General features: G+C 43.2%; 1 protein-coding gene across 1 annotated transcript in view; it reads left to right on the forward strand.

Moving 5' to 3' along the window:
- The window catches only part of LOC139366901 (docking protein 6-like), a 113,426-nt gene that overhangs the window by 44,617 nt on the left and 53,554 nt on the right, over window positions 1-15,255 (forward strand). Inside the window, exon 2 of the mRNA XM_071104646.1 lies at window positions 6,456-6,563. Within this exon, the coding sequence (XP_070960747.1) occupies window positions 6,456-6,563 (108 nt within the window). The remainder of the gene's footprint in view (window positions 1-6,455; window positions 6,564-15,255) is intronic.

The raw sequence follows: 15,255 nt of genomic DNA on the forward strand, positions 1-15,255 counted from the left end.
TCAGAACAATATCACAACAATCAGGGAACTGGGCAATTCAGCACAATATCACAACAATCAGGGGACTGGGCCATTCAGCACAATATCACAACAACCAGGGGGCTGGGCCATTCAGCACAATATCACAACAATCAGGGAACTGGGCCATTCTAGACAAGATCACAACAATCAAGGAACTGGGCCTTTCTACACAAGATCACAACAATCAAGGAACTGGGCCATTCTACACAAGATCACAACAATCAGGGAACTGGGCCATTCAGCACAAGATCACAACAATCAGGGAACTGGGCCATTCAGAACAATATCAAAACAATCAGGGAACTGGGCCATTCAGCACAATATCACAACAATCAGGGAACTGGGACATTCAGCACAATATCACAACAATCAGGGGACTGGGCCATTCTACACAAGATCACAACAATCAGGGAACTGGGCCATTCTACACAATATCACAACAATCAGGAGAATTGGCAATTCTACACAAGATCACAACAATCAGGGAACTGGGCCATTCAGCACAAGATCACAACAATCAGGGAACTGGGCCATTCAGTACAATATCACAACAATCAGGAGAATTGGCAATTCTACACAAGATCACAACAATCAGGGAACTGGGCCATTCAGCACAAGATCACAACAATCAGGGAACTGGGCCATTCAGAACAATATCAAAACAATCAGGGAACTGGGCCATTCAGCACAATATCACAACAATCAGGGAACTGGGCCATTCAGCACAATATCACAACAATCAGGGGACTGGGCCATTCAGCACAATATCACAACAATCAGGGAACTGGGCCATTCAGCACAATATCACAACAATCAGGGAACTGGGCCATTCAGAACAATATCACAACAATCAGGGAACTGGGCCATTCAGCACAATATCACAACAATCAGGGGACTGGGCCATTCAGCACAATATCACAACAATCAGGGGACTGGGCCATTCAGCACAATATCACAACAATCAGGGAACTGGGCCATTCAGCACAATATCACAACAATCAGGGAACTGGGCCATTCAGAACAATATCACAACAATCAGGGAACTGGGCCATTCAGCACAATATCACAACAATCAGTGGACTGGGCCATTCAGCACAATATCACAACAATCAGGGAACTGGGCCATTCAGCACAACATCACAACAATCAGGGGACTGGGCCATTCAGCACAATATCACAACAATCAGGGAACTGGGCCATTCAGCACAATATCACAACAATCAGGGAACTGGGCCATTCAGCACAATATCACAACAATCAGGGAACTGGGCCATTCAGAACAATATCACAACAATCAGGGAACTGGGCCATTCAGAACAATATCACAACAATCAGGGAACTGGGCCATTCAGCACAAGATCACAACAATCAGGGAACTGGGCCATTCAGCACAATATCACAACATTCAGGGAACTGGGCCATTCAGAACAATATCACAACAATCAGGGAACTGGGCCATTCAGCACAAGATCACAACAATCAGGGAACTGGGCCATTCAGCACAATATCACAACAATCAGGGAACTGGGCCATTCTATAAAGCTATTTTTCAGGACTGGGCTGTTGGCTTGTATTTGGTTTAGATCACTCTGTTCCAGACGGAAAAGGCTCTTTATGCATTTACAGACTGTTAAGGTTGGAGGACAACATTTGTGCTTCCCTAGTCTTTCCGGGTGCCATTAAGGTATTATATAATAAAGTGGAGACAGGAAGTCTGTGAGCCAAACTCATCAGCGAACTATAAATCAGTCAATGACCACAGACATCTTTAAAGGGCTGACATGTCAGAGTAAATCACACAGAATAATATAATGATGTGAAAGGTTAAAGGATTTACACTGTCAGTGTCTGGGTCTGTTATGGATGATATAGGTGATTGGTTTATCTAGATCCCCAGTAGCTTTTGCAGAAGCAGCTGCTACTCTTCCTGGGTTCCACAACAAACAAACAACAACACAAAGCATGACAAGTAAACAAACCACTGATACACTGATACGGATGTACTACTCGACTAGGAAAATATTTTACTACAGAAAATAAGCTGATTTAATGTATTTTTCATGAAAGCGCGAGAGAGCAGTAGAGGAGAGAGGGGAAGATGGAGAGTACACAGTGGCAGAATACCTGACTACTGTGACTGACTCAACATTAAGGAAATCTTTGACTGTGTACAGACTCAGTGAGCATAGCCTTGCTATTGAGTCTCCAGGACATTCACAGTATTAGGCAAGACAGCCTTCCCTTCTTGTGCCCCAGACACATAGAATAATCTACAATCCATGCTTCATCTAGATATGTTAGTGCCGCTGAATAGAATGATCTACAATCCCTGCTTCATCTAGATATGTTAGTGCCGCTGAATAGAATGATCTACAATCCATGCTTCATCTAGATATGTTAGTGCCGCTGAATAGAATGATCTACAATCCATGCTTCATCTAGATATGTTAGTGCCGCTGAATAGAATGATCTACAATCCATGCTTCATCTAGATATGTTAGTGCCGCTGAATAGAATAATCTACAATCCCTGCTTCATCTAGATATGTTAGTGTCGCTGAATAGAATGATCTACAATCCATGCTTCATCTAGATATGTTAGTGCAGCTGAATGGATGTAAAATATTGATGGGAGACTCTGTTACAGAGGAGGGGAAATGCTTTTTTTAGGCTGGATCATGTTGTTGTATTGTAATGTTGCATGATTTAATGATGTAATGTATTGGTAGTTGCTGCCTTCTTGGCCAGGTCTCCCTTGAAAAAAAAACTCTGTGTCTCAATGGGCTTTTCCTAGTTAAATAAATGTTAAATAAAATAAAATTGAGAAAGGCCGCCTTGGGCAGACCTGGCTCTCAAGAGAATACAGGCTATGTGCACACTGCCCACACAATGAGGTGGAAACTGAGCTGCACTTCCTAACCTCCTGCCCAATGTATGACCATATTAGAGACACATATTTCCCTCAGGTTACACAGACCCACAAAGAATATTAAAAAAAAAATGTTTTTGATAAATTCCCATATCTATTGGGTGAAATACCACCAATCACAGCAGCAAGATTTGAAAATGTCAACCAGTGAAGAACAAACACCATTGTAAATACAACCCATATTTATTTGGGGTGGCAGGGTAGCCTAGTGGATAGAGTGTTGGACTAGTAACCAAAAGGTTTCATGTTCAAATCCCTGAGCTGACAAGGTACAAATCTGTCGTTCTGCCCCTGAACAGGCAGTTAACCCACTGTTCCTAGGCCGTCATTAAAAATAAGAATTTGTTCTTAACAGACTTGTCTAGTAAGGTAAAGGTTAATTTATTTTCCCTTATGTACTTTAACTATTTGCACATTGTTACAACACTGTTATAGACATACTATGACATTTGAAATGTCTCTATTCTTTTGAAACTTGTGGGGGCCCCAGGACCAGCTTGCTTAGGGGACTCTTCCCCAGGTTCATCTCTCTGTAGGTGATGGCTTTGTTATGGAAGGTTTGGGAATTGCTTCCTTTTAGGTGGTTGTAGAATTTAATAGCTCTTTTCTGGATATTTACAATTAGCGGGTATCGGTCTAATTCTGCTCTGCATACATGTTTTGGTGTTTGCCAATGTACACAGAGGACATTTTTGGTATGTATAGTTTTTAGTGTGCTCTAGGGCAACGGTTTCTAGATGGAATTTGTATTTGTGGGCATTATTTTTGTCTTTTGTCAGGGCCCAGGTCTGCCAGAATCTGTTCAGAAGATCTTGGTGCTGCTGTAGGCCCTCCTTGGTTGGAGACAGAAGCACCAGATCATCAGCAAACAGTAGACATTTGACTTCAGAGTCTAGTAGAGTGATGCCGGGTGCTGCAGACTGTTCTAGAGCCCCCGTCAATTCATTGATATATACTGTATGTTGAAGAGGATGGGGCTTAAGCTGCATCCCTGTCTCACCCCACACCTCTGTGGAAAGAAATGTGTGTGTTCTTTGCCAATTTTAACCTCACACTTGTTGTTTGTGTACATGGATTTTATAATGTCGTATATTTTTCCCCCAACAGCATTTTCAATGAATTTGTATAGCAGACCCTCAGGCCAAAATGAGTGAAACGTTTTTTTTACGTCAACAAAGCATGAGAAGACTTACTGTTGACGCATATCCCAAAGTAGTTACTGGGGTCAAATTTGTCTCCACTTATGTGGATTGGGGTGATCAATCCTTGGTTCCAAATATCGGGGAAGATGCCAGAACTGAGGATGATTTAAAGAATTTTAGTATAGCCAATTGGAATTTGATGTCTGTATATTTGATAATTTCATTAAGGATACCATCAACACCACAGGCCGTTTTGGGTTGGAGTTTTTTTTTTATCTTGTCCTGAAACTCATTCAATGTAATTGGAGAATCCTGTAGGTTCTGGTCATCTTTAATAGTTTAATCTAAAATGTTGTATTTGATCATGTATATGTTTTTGCTGTTTGTTCTTTGTTATAGAGCCAAAAAGATTGGAGAAGTGGTTTATCCACACATCTCCTTTTTTGATAGATAACTCTTTGTGTGGTTGTTTGCTTAGTGTGTTCCAACTGTCACAGAAGTGTTTAGAGTCTATGGATTTGTCAATTACATTGAGCTGATTTCTGATTCACCATAGTGAAGGCGTAGACTCAGGTTTTCTGGGTCTCTATGTTTTTGGTTGGATAGGTTTCTCAAATTCTTTCTTAGATTTTTGCATTATTCATCAAACCATTTGTCATTGTTGTTAAATTTCTTATGTTCTCTACTTGAAATGTTTAGATTCAATTGGAAGCTGAGAGGTCAAATATACTGTTTTGGTTTTCTACTGCCAAGTTTAGACCTTCACTATTACAGTGAAATGTTTTGTCCAGGAAGTTGTCTAAACGGGATTGAATTTGTTGTTACCTGGTAAGGGCATAGGTCTGATATTTTATTTATCTAGGCAAGTCAGTTAAGAACAAATTCTTATTTTCAATGACGGCCTAGGAACAGTGGGTTAACTGCTTTGTTTGGGGACAGAATGACAGATTTGTACCTTGTCAGCTCGGGGATTCGAACTTGCAACATATCGGTTACTAGTCCAACGACGCTCTAACCACTAGGCTACGCTACTGCCCCAAATATGATATGGGGGGGCCTATATAGAGCATGGCCAGGGTTTATTTGGGATGGTGTTAGCTGGTTGGGATGTGGCTGGTGAAGCTGTTGTCTGGGTATAGGTCCTCTTGTCGTAGCTTCTCTCGGTGCAGGTCCTTCGGCAGGGGGTCTTGCATGTCTGGAAGGGTGTCTCACTGGCCTTGGCGGGGTGTCTGTTGCTCTGTTGCTCCTGTGTGAGGTTCTCTCTCTCTCTCTCTCTCTCTCTCTCTCTCTCTCTCTCTCTCTCTCGCTCTCTCTCTGTGTGTGTGAGAGTTTTTAAGTGTGTGTGTGTGTGGGTGTGTCCCATTTTTAATCTTGACCTTGTTGTGGCCCTTTGGCAAACGGTGTGTTCTAGTGTGTGTATATGTGTGCCTGTTACTGTGCAATAACAGTGTACCCAAACAAATAGGTCTGGCTTGATAAATAGATGACTGCACAAACAGTCCAGGTTAAACTGACCGAGAGGAAGGTGTTTACTCTGTGAGCTATTCATGTGTTGATGCACCGGTGAGCATGTCATTGAGTCTGGATTAATATCCACACAGATAAATAATGAGAGATGCTGGCTGGAACACTTGGAAAGGAGATGGACAAATGAATCAGTGAAGATGCTTATTAATGCATCCAATATGTTTGTTTTGTTTTATACACTTCTAAATGAATTCCTTTCATTGTGTTATGATAACCATGTGTTTTCAATGGTTTGGGGTTCTTCTGCTGGGGGTTTCTGATGGACCTAAAGGTTCTGATGGCTCTGTTCTCCATGTGTTTTCAATGGTTTGGGGTTCTTCTGCTGGGGTTTCTGATGGACCTAAAGGTTCTGATGGCTCTGTTCTCCATGTGTTTTCAATGGTTTGGGGGTTCTTCTGCTGGGGGTTCTGATGGACCTAAAGGTTCTGATGGCTCTGTTCTCCATGTGTTTTCAATGGTTTGGGGGTTCTTCTGCTGGGGGTTTCTGATGGACCTAAAGGTTCTGATGGCTCTGTTCTCCATGTGTTTTCAATGGTTTGGGGGTTCTTCTGCTGGGGGTTCTGATGGACCTAAAGGTTCTGATGGCTCTGTTCTCCATGTGTTTTCAATGGTTTGGGGGTTCTTCTGCTGGGGTTTCTGATGGACCTAAAGGTTCTGATGGCTCTGTTCTCCATGTGTTTTCAATGGTTTGGGGTTCTTCTGCTGGGGTTTCTGATGGACCTAAAGGTTCTGATGGCTCTGTTCTCCATGTGTTTTCAATGGTTTGGGGTTCTTCTGCTGGGGGTTCTGAGGGACCTAAAGGTTCTGATGGCTCTGTTCTCCATGTGTTCTCCATAGATCTTCAGGAGGTGTTGGCTGATGTTTAAGAAGGCGTCCAGTAAAGGCCCAAGGCGGTTAGAGAAATACCCAGACGAGAAGGCAGCATACTTCCGGAGCTTTCACAAGGTAAACACTAAACATCACTTTATATAGTAAAGGCCCAAGGCGGTTAGAGAAATACCCAGACGAGAAGGCAGCATACTTCCGGAGCTTTCACAAGGTAAACACTAAACATCACTTTATATAGTAAAGGCCCAAGGCGGTTAGAGAAATACCCAGACGAGAAGGCAGCATACTTCCGGAGCTTTCACAAGGTAAACACTAAACATCACTTTATATAGTAAAGGCCCAAGGCGGTTAGAGAAATACCCAGACGAGAAGGCAGCATACTTCCAGAGCTTTCACAAGGTAAACACTAAACATCACTTTATATAGTAAAGGCCCAAGGCGGTTAGAGAAATACCCAGACGAGAAGGCAGCATACTTCCGGAGCTTTCACAAGGTAAACACTAAACATCACTTTATATAGTAAAGGCCCAAGGCGGTTAGAGAAATACCCAGACGAGAAAGCAGGATACTTCCAGAGCTTTCACAAGGTAAACACTAAACATCACTTTATATAGTAAAGGCCCAAGGCGGTTAGAGAAATACCCAGACGAGAAGGCAGCATACTTCCAGAGCTTTCACAAGGTAAACACTAAACATCACTTTATATAGTAAAGGCCCAAGGCGGTTAGAGAAATACCCAGACGAGAAGGCAGCATACTTCCAGAGCTTTCACAAGGTAAACACTAAACATCACTTTATATACTGTCACTGTTTTTTACTGTGAATTATCCATCAATCCACCCCTCCGCTCAGTTATACTGTATATATATATATATATTCACCTAATTGGATGTCAAAGTAATATGTTGTCTGGAAATGAAGGATACAGCCAGTAGACAGAGAAGTTTTTAGTCGCAGCATGAGACCAGACAGACAGATGTTCATTTGTCTGAGTCTGTTGACCCTTTTAACGCCGTCCACCGCATCATAATTTAACCACAACCTTGAAGTTTACCCAATAACAAGCCCCGACCGCCATTTCACCGCAGAAAATATAGCAGAGCACTTCTTTTATTACAGATACATTGTAATAAATCATATTAGACACAAACCGACACCAAACAATCTTGTTTTTCTCTTCATGTGCTACATGAGGAGTACATGTTGCTGGGACAATTTGACCCTTTATCTCGTTCTTCCTGGGCTTTTCTCTCCCTTTGAGGGGGATAATCTGGGTTATAATATTTATTTGCCCGTTTATTAAACCCTTTGAAAATACCTCAATTAGGCCTCATTATCAGTGGCTAGGAAGACAGTATTAAGTGAGTAATGTGGCTCTACTGTAGTAATGAGAGGAGAGGAGATGGAGCCTCATGTAGGGACTTGCTGGCCGGGACACCAGAGCATTTTGATGTGGCTGGGCTTTTTAATGTGTGGCTGTATTGTTAGAGGCTTTTTAATGTGTGGCTGTATTGTGGGAGGGGCTCTTTAATGTGTGGCTGTATTGTGGGAGGGCTCTTTAATGTGTGGCTGTATTGTGAGAGGGGCTCTTTAATGTGTGGCTGTATTGTTAGAGGATTTTTAATGTGTGGCTGTAATGTCGGAGGGGCTCTTTAATGTGTGAGGGTATTGTGAAAGGGGCTCTTTAATGCTCTGTAACCTGCTGTCTAATATACTATCATTAGTTATCAGACACCTGCTGATTATCAGGCCTATGCTGATTTAGTTATCAGGCCTATGCTGATTTAAGATCGCTGCAGTAGGCGTATGTAACGGATACTTTTGAGGAAATCTTCCACTGCGTTGTGTAGTTTTGTTTGCATCAATTTCAAGCTACTGTTGATACACAGTAAACTCACGTGTCATGCTTATAGGGTTAGGATGCAGAACATTAGGAGACTACAACATCTGTCTATGTGAGCCAACATAGGCTACATAAAACTCATGGAATAGTCCAAGTATCAATTTGGAACAACAGTTTCTACTACACCATACCATCAACCTACCCTAACCAGAAACCGTGGATAGGCGGCAGCATTCGTGCAAAACTGAAAGAGCGAACCACTGCTTTTATCCATGGAAAGATGACTGGCATTATGGCCAAATACAAACAGTGTTGTTATTCCCTCCACAAGGCAATCAAACAAGGGAAATGTCGGTATAGGGACAAAGTAGAGTCGCAATTCAACAGCTCAGACAAGAGACGTATGCGGCAGGGTCTACAGGCAATCACGAACTACAAAAAGGAAAACCAGCCACGTCACGGACACCAACATCTTGCTTCCAGACAAACTAAACACCTTCTTTGCCCGCTTTGTGGATAATACAGTGCCATGGACACGGCTCGCTACCAAGGACTGTACCATCAAAGGTTCCATCTGAGGGGCCCCATAAGAGTGCTGCAGAGAAAACAGACACTTATACCGATTCATAAACAACAAGAAAAACAACAATATTGGATTTGTGTTTTTGTTTTGAAAGGTGCTGCGTGTTCTTTATATCATGAACTTCAGCCACTCTAAATATCTTCTTACTGTTTGGGATGTGTCTAGGTCGGGAGCTCTTGACAAAGACAGTTAAATAATGGAGACATGGTTTTGTGCATAAATATATATAGTATAAATATATATAAATATGTCCATAGTGTAACTAACGGGTGTCGTCGTCGGATGAGGAAGAATAGGACCAAAGCGCAGCGTGGTGAGAGTTCATGACTTTTATTAAACTGAACAAAATAACGAAGTGCAAAAAATGAAACCGAAACAGTCCTGTCAGGTGCAGAAAACGCTCAACAGAAAATAACTACCCACAAAACACAGGTGGGAAAAAGCTACCTAAGTATGGTTCCCAATCAGAGACAACGATAGACAGCTGTCTCTGATTGAGAACCACACCCGGGCAAAACAAAGAAATACAAAACATAGAAAACTGAACATAGAATGCCCACCCAAATCACACCCTGACCAAACCAAAATAGAGACATAAAAAGCTCTCTAAGGTCAGGGCGTGACACATAGAGTGTAAATAAGCAGTGCAGAGCAGTGACTTTTACAGAGTTTATGTCTCTGGGGCTACAGTTGAAGTCGAAAGTTTACAAACACTTAGGTTGGAGTCATTAAAACTCGTTTTTCAACCACTTCACACAATTCTTGTTAACAAACTATAGTTTTGGCAAGTCAGTTAGGACATCTATTTTGTGCCTGACACAAGTAATTTTTCCATCAATTGTTTACACACAGATTATTTCACTTATAATCGACTGTATCACAATTCCAGTGGGTCAGAAGTTTACATAACTAAGTTGACTGTGCCTTGAAACAGCTTGGAAAATTCCAGAAAATGATGTCATGGCTTTAGAAGCTTCTTATAGGCTAATTGCCATAATTTGAGTCAATTGGCGTTGTACCTGTGGATGTATTTCAAGGCCTACCTTCAAATGCAGTGCCTCTTTCCTTGACATCATGGGAAATAAAAAAAAAATCAGCCAAGACCTCAGAAAGAAATTGTAGACCTCCACAAGTCTGGTTCATCCTTGGGAGAAATTTCCAAACACCTGAATATACCAATATACCACGCAGCTGTCATACCGCTCAGGAAGTAGAGACGCGTTCTGTCCCCTAGAGATGAACGGACTTTGTTGCGAAAGTGCAAATCAATCCCAAAACAACAGCAAAGGACGTTGTGAAGATGCTGGAGGAAACAGGTACAAAGCCACCATAAAAAGCCAGACTATGGTTTGCAACTGCACACAAAGGGACAAAGATCTTACTTTTCTGAGAAATGTCCTCTGGTCTGATGAAACAAAAATAGAACTGTTTGGCCATAATGACCATCGTTATGTTTGGAGGAAAAAGGGGGAGGCTTGCAAGCCGAAGAACTCCATCCCACCGTGAAGCACGGGGGTGGCAGCTTCATGTTGTGGGGGTGCTTTGCTGCAGGAGGGACTGGTGCACTTCACAAAATAGATGGCATCATGAGGATGAAAAATGATGTGGATATATTGAAGCAACATCTCAAGACATCAGTCAGGAAGTTAAATCTTGGTTGCAAATGGGTCTTCCAAATGGACAATGACCCCAAGCATATTTCCAAAGTTGTGGCAAAATGGCAAGTCAAGGTATTGGAGTGGCCATCACAAAGCCCTGACCTCAATTCTATAGAAAATTTGTGGGCAGAACTGAAAATGCGTGTGCGAGCAAGGAGGCCTTCAAACCTGACTCATTTACTCCAGCTCTGTCAGGAGGAATGGCCAAAATTCTTGTGGAAGGCTACCCAAAATATTTGACCTAAGTTACACAATTTAAAGGCAATGCTACCAAATACTAATTGATTGTATGTAAACTTCTGACGCACTCTCAATCAAAGTTAGCGAAGCAGTCAGACGTCTTTGTCCTTCGTCTTGTCGTGTTCCACGTATATATCTTTTTATATATTTTTATTTGCATATCTTTTTTAAAATCTTTTTCTAACCCTCAACTTCAAAATACTCTCCTGCAACGCGCCTCACCCAATGTGGTGTGGATCTGTTTTTCCTAAAGTCTTTTTATTTACCTTGGAACCGGAATCCCCCAACAGAAGCTAGCCAGCTAACTAGCTACTAGCTAGTAGTCAGCTAACCACTGCTAGCGGTCATCAGCTAACCTTTAGCTCCGAAAGCTCTTGCCAGTTTGTACAACGCGACTCAAACCAGAGCATACTGGACCCATTTTCTCTCCATTTCCCCGGATTCCTACCACAAGCCCTGAACCTTTTCACCTGGATCATCGCAGCTAGCTAGCTGCAATCCAAGTGCCTATTCTTGGCTAACGTCTGTCCCGAAGCAAGCACCAATTAGCTTGGAACTAGCCCATGCTAGGCCCATTCTCCCGGCTAGCTGAGAAGGCCCATCAGCCACTCCTGGGCTACAATACCACTTCTATTGCCGGTACGGGGCACGGAACCCCGCCGATCCTTCACGACTGGACTACCGTCGTGACCTGCTCGAGGGAGTACTCAACTGGCCCCTACGTCGCAACGTCCCCTGAATAGCCATCTGCCAGCCGCGGCCGGCTAGCTGCTAGCAGCGGCCCAATAGATGTCTAGACCAATGTTTTGGGCCACTATACATATTTTGCCAATTGGACTTGGACCCCTCTGCTATGTGGCACCCTACTAATCCATCACGACTGGTCTATCGACGTCACCGAACGCGGAGGCTAAAACAGACTTTCCTCCGTCGTGACGTCCATCTAAGGCCCTTCTGCTAGCTTGCTATCCCAGGCCTGCTAGCTGTCTGAATCGCCGTGTCTCCAGCCAGCCCAACCACTCACTGGACCCCTATGATCACTCGGCTACGCATGCCTTTCCCTAATATCAATATGCCTTATCCATTACTGTTCTGGTTAGTGATTATTGTCTTATTTCACTGTAAAGCCTCTAGCCCTGCTCAATATACCTTAACCAACCATTTAGTTCCACCTCCCACATATGCGGTGACATCACCTGGTTTAAACGTCTCTAGAGACAATATCTCTCTCATCATTACTCAATGCCTAGGTTAACCTCCACTGTATCCACATCCTACCATACCTTTGTCTGTACATTATGCCTTGAATCTATTCTATCACGGCCAGAAACCTGCCCCTTTTACTCTCCGTTCCGAACGTACTAGATGACCAGTTCTGATAGCCTTTCGCCATACTTTTATCCTACTCCTCCTCTGTTCCTCTGGTGATGTAGAGGTTAATCCAGGCCCTGCAGTGCCTAGCTCCACTCCCATTCCCCAGGTACTCTCATTTGTTGACTTCTGTAACCGTAAAAGCCTTGGTTTCATGCATGTTAACATTTGAAGCCTCCTCCCTAAGTTTGCTTTATTCACTGCATTAGCACACTCTGCCAACCCAGATGTCCTAGCCATGTCTGAATCCTGGCTTAGATAGACCACCAAAACCCCTGAAATTTCCATCCCTAACTATAACATTTTCAGACAATATAGAACTGTCAAAGGGGGCGGTGTTGCAATCTACTGCGGAGATAGCCTGCAGAGTTCTGTCTTACTATCCAGGTCTGTATCTAAACAATTCAAGCTTCTACTTTTAAAAATCCACCTTTCCAGAAACAAGCCTCTCACCGTTGCTGCTTGCTATAGACCACCCTCTGCCCCCAGCTGTGCTCTGGACACAATATGTGAATTGGTTGCCCCCCATCTATCTTCAGAGCTAGTGCTGCTAGGTGACCTAAACTGGGACATGCTTAACACCCTGGTCATCCTACAATCTAAGCTTGATTCCCTCAATCTCACACAAATGATCAATGAACCCATCAGGTGCAACCCAAAACCCGTAAACACGGGCACCCTCATAGATATCATCCTAACCAACTTGACCTCCAAATGCACCTCTGCTGTTTTCAACCAAGAACTCAGCAATCACTGCCTCATTGCCTGCATCCGTAATGGGTCTGCGGTAAAACAACCACCCCTCATCACTGTAAAACGCTCCCTAAAACACTTCAGCGAACAGGCCTATCTAATCGACCTGGCCCGGGTATCCTGGAAGGATATTGTTCTCATCCCGTCATTAGAGGATGCCTGGTTATTCTATGAAAGTTCCTTCCTCACCATCTTAAATAAGCATGCCCCATTCAAAAAAATTTAGAACCAGGAACAGATATAGCCCTTGGTTCACTCCAGACCTGACTGCCCTTGACCAGCACAAAAACATCCTGTGGCATTCTGCATTAGCATCGAATAGTCCAAGTGATATGCAACTTTTGAGGGAAGTTAGGAACCAATATACACAGGCAGTTAGGAAAGCTAAGGCTAGCTTTTTCAAACAGAAATCTGCATCCTGTAGCACAATCTCAAAAAAGTTCTGGGACACTGTAAAGTACATTGAGAGTAAGAGCACCTTCTCCCAGCTGCCTAATGCACTGAGGATAGGAAACATAAATCCACCATAATTGAGAATTTCAAAAAGCATTTTTCTACAGCTTGCCATGCTTTCCACCTGGCTACCCCTACCCCGATCAACAGCCCTGCACCCCCCACAGCAACTCGTCCAAGCCTCCCCATTTCTCCTTCATTACTGTGCAGCCGTATTCATCGACCTGGCCAAGGCTATCGACTCTGCCAATCACCACATTCTTATCGGCAGACTCAACAGCCTTGATTTCTCAAATGATTTCCTCGCTTGGTTCACCAACTACTTCTCTGATAGAGTTCAGTGTGTCAAATCGGAGGGCCTGTTGTCCGGACCTCTGGCAGTCTCTATGGGGGTGCCACAGGGTTCAATACTCGGGCCGACTCTCTTCTCTGTATACATCAATGATGTCGCTCTTGCTGCTGGTGATTCTCTGATCCACCTCAACGCAGACAACACCATTCTGTATACCTCTAGCCCTTCTTTGGACACTGTTTTAACTAACCTCCAGACGAGCTTCAATGCCATACAACTCTCCTTCCGTGGCCTCCAACTGCTCTTAAATGCAAGTAAAACTGATGCATGCTCTTCAACCGGCACCTGCCCGCCAGTCCAGCATCACTACTCTGGACGACTCTGACTGAGAATATGTGGACAACTACAAATACCTAGTTCTCTGGTTAGACTGTAAACTCTCCTTCCAGACTCACATTAAGCATCTCCAATCCAAAGTTAAACCTAGAATTGGCTTCCTATTTGGCAAAAAAGCATCCTTCACTCATGCTGCCAAACATACCCTCATAAAACTGACCATCCTACCAATCCTCGACTTCGGCGATGTCATTTTCAAAATAGCCTCCAACACTCTACTCAACAAATTGGATGCAGTCTATCACAGTGTCATCTGTTTTGTCACCAAAGCCCCATATACTACTCACCACTGTGACCTGTATGCTCTCGTTGGCTGGCCCTCGCTTCATACTCATCACCAAACCCACTGGCTCCAGGTCATCTACAAGTCTTTGCTAGGTAAAGCCTCACCTTATCTCAGCTCACTGGTCACCATAGCAGCACCCACCTGTAGCACGCGCTCAAGCAGGTATATCTCACAGGTATATCTCACTATGTCTCACTTTCCTTCCAGTTCTCTGCTGCCAATAGCTGGAACAAACTACAAAAATCACTGAAGCTGGAGACTCATATCTCCCTCACTAGCTTTAAGCACCAGCTGTCAGAGCACAGATCACTGCACCTGTACATAGCCCATCTGTAAATAGCCCATCCAACTACCTCATCCCCATACTGTATTTATTTATTTATTTTTCTTCTTTGCACCCCAGTATCTCTACTTGTACATTCATCTTCTACACATCTACCGTTCCAGTGTTTAATTGCTATATTGTATTTACTTCGCCACCATGGCCAATTTTTGCCTTTACCTCCCTTATCTCACCTCATTTGCACACACTGTATATAGACTTTTTCTACTGTATTATTAACTGTATGTTTGTTTTACTAGCCTACCTGGTTCAATAAAGGTGAAGTAAAAATAAAATAAACTGGGAATATGATGAAAGAAACAAAACATGAAATAAATCATTACACACTTAAGAAACATCTTAAGAAATATTGTTATTTATTCCGCATGTGACATGTACTGTCAGGTCTGAGCTTTAACAGGCAGGTTGTTACTATATGGGCAACACACACACACACGCACACACACACACATGCACGCACACAAACGCACACACACACACACACGCACACACACACACATGCACGCACACAAACGCACACACACACACATGCACGCACACAAACGCACACACACACACACACGCACACACACACACATGCACGCACACAAA

Source organism: Oncorhynchus clarkii, chromosome 15, assembly GCF_045791955.1.
Source record: "Oncorhynchus clarkii lewisi isolate Uvic-CL-2024 chromosome 15, UVic_Ocla_1.0, whole genome shotgun sequence".
NCBI lineage: Eukaryota > Metazoa > Chordata > Actinopteri > Salmoniformes > Salmonidae > Oncorhynchus > Oncorhynchus clarkii.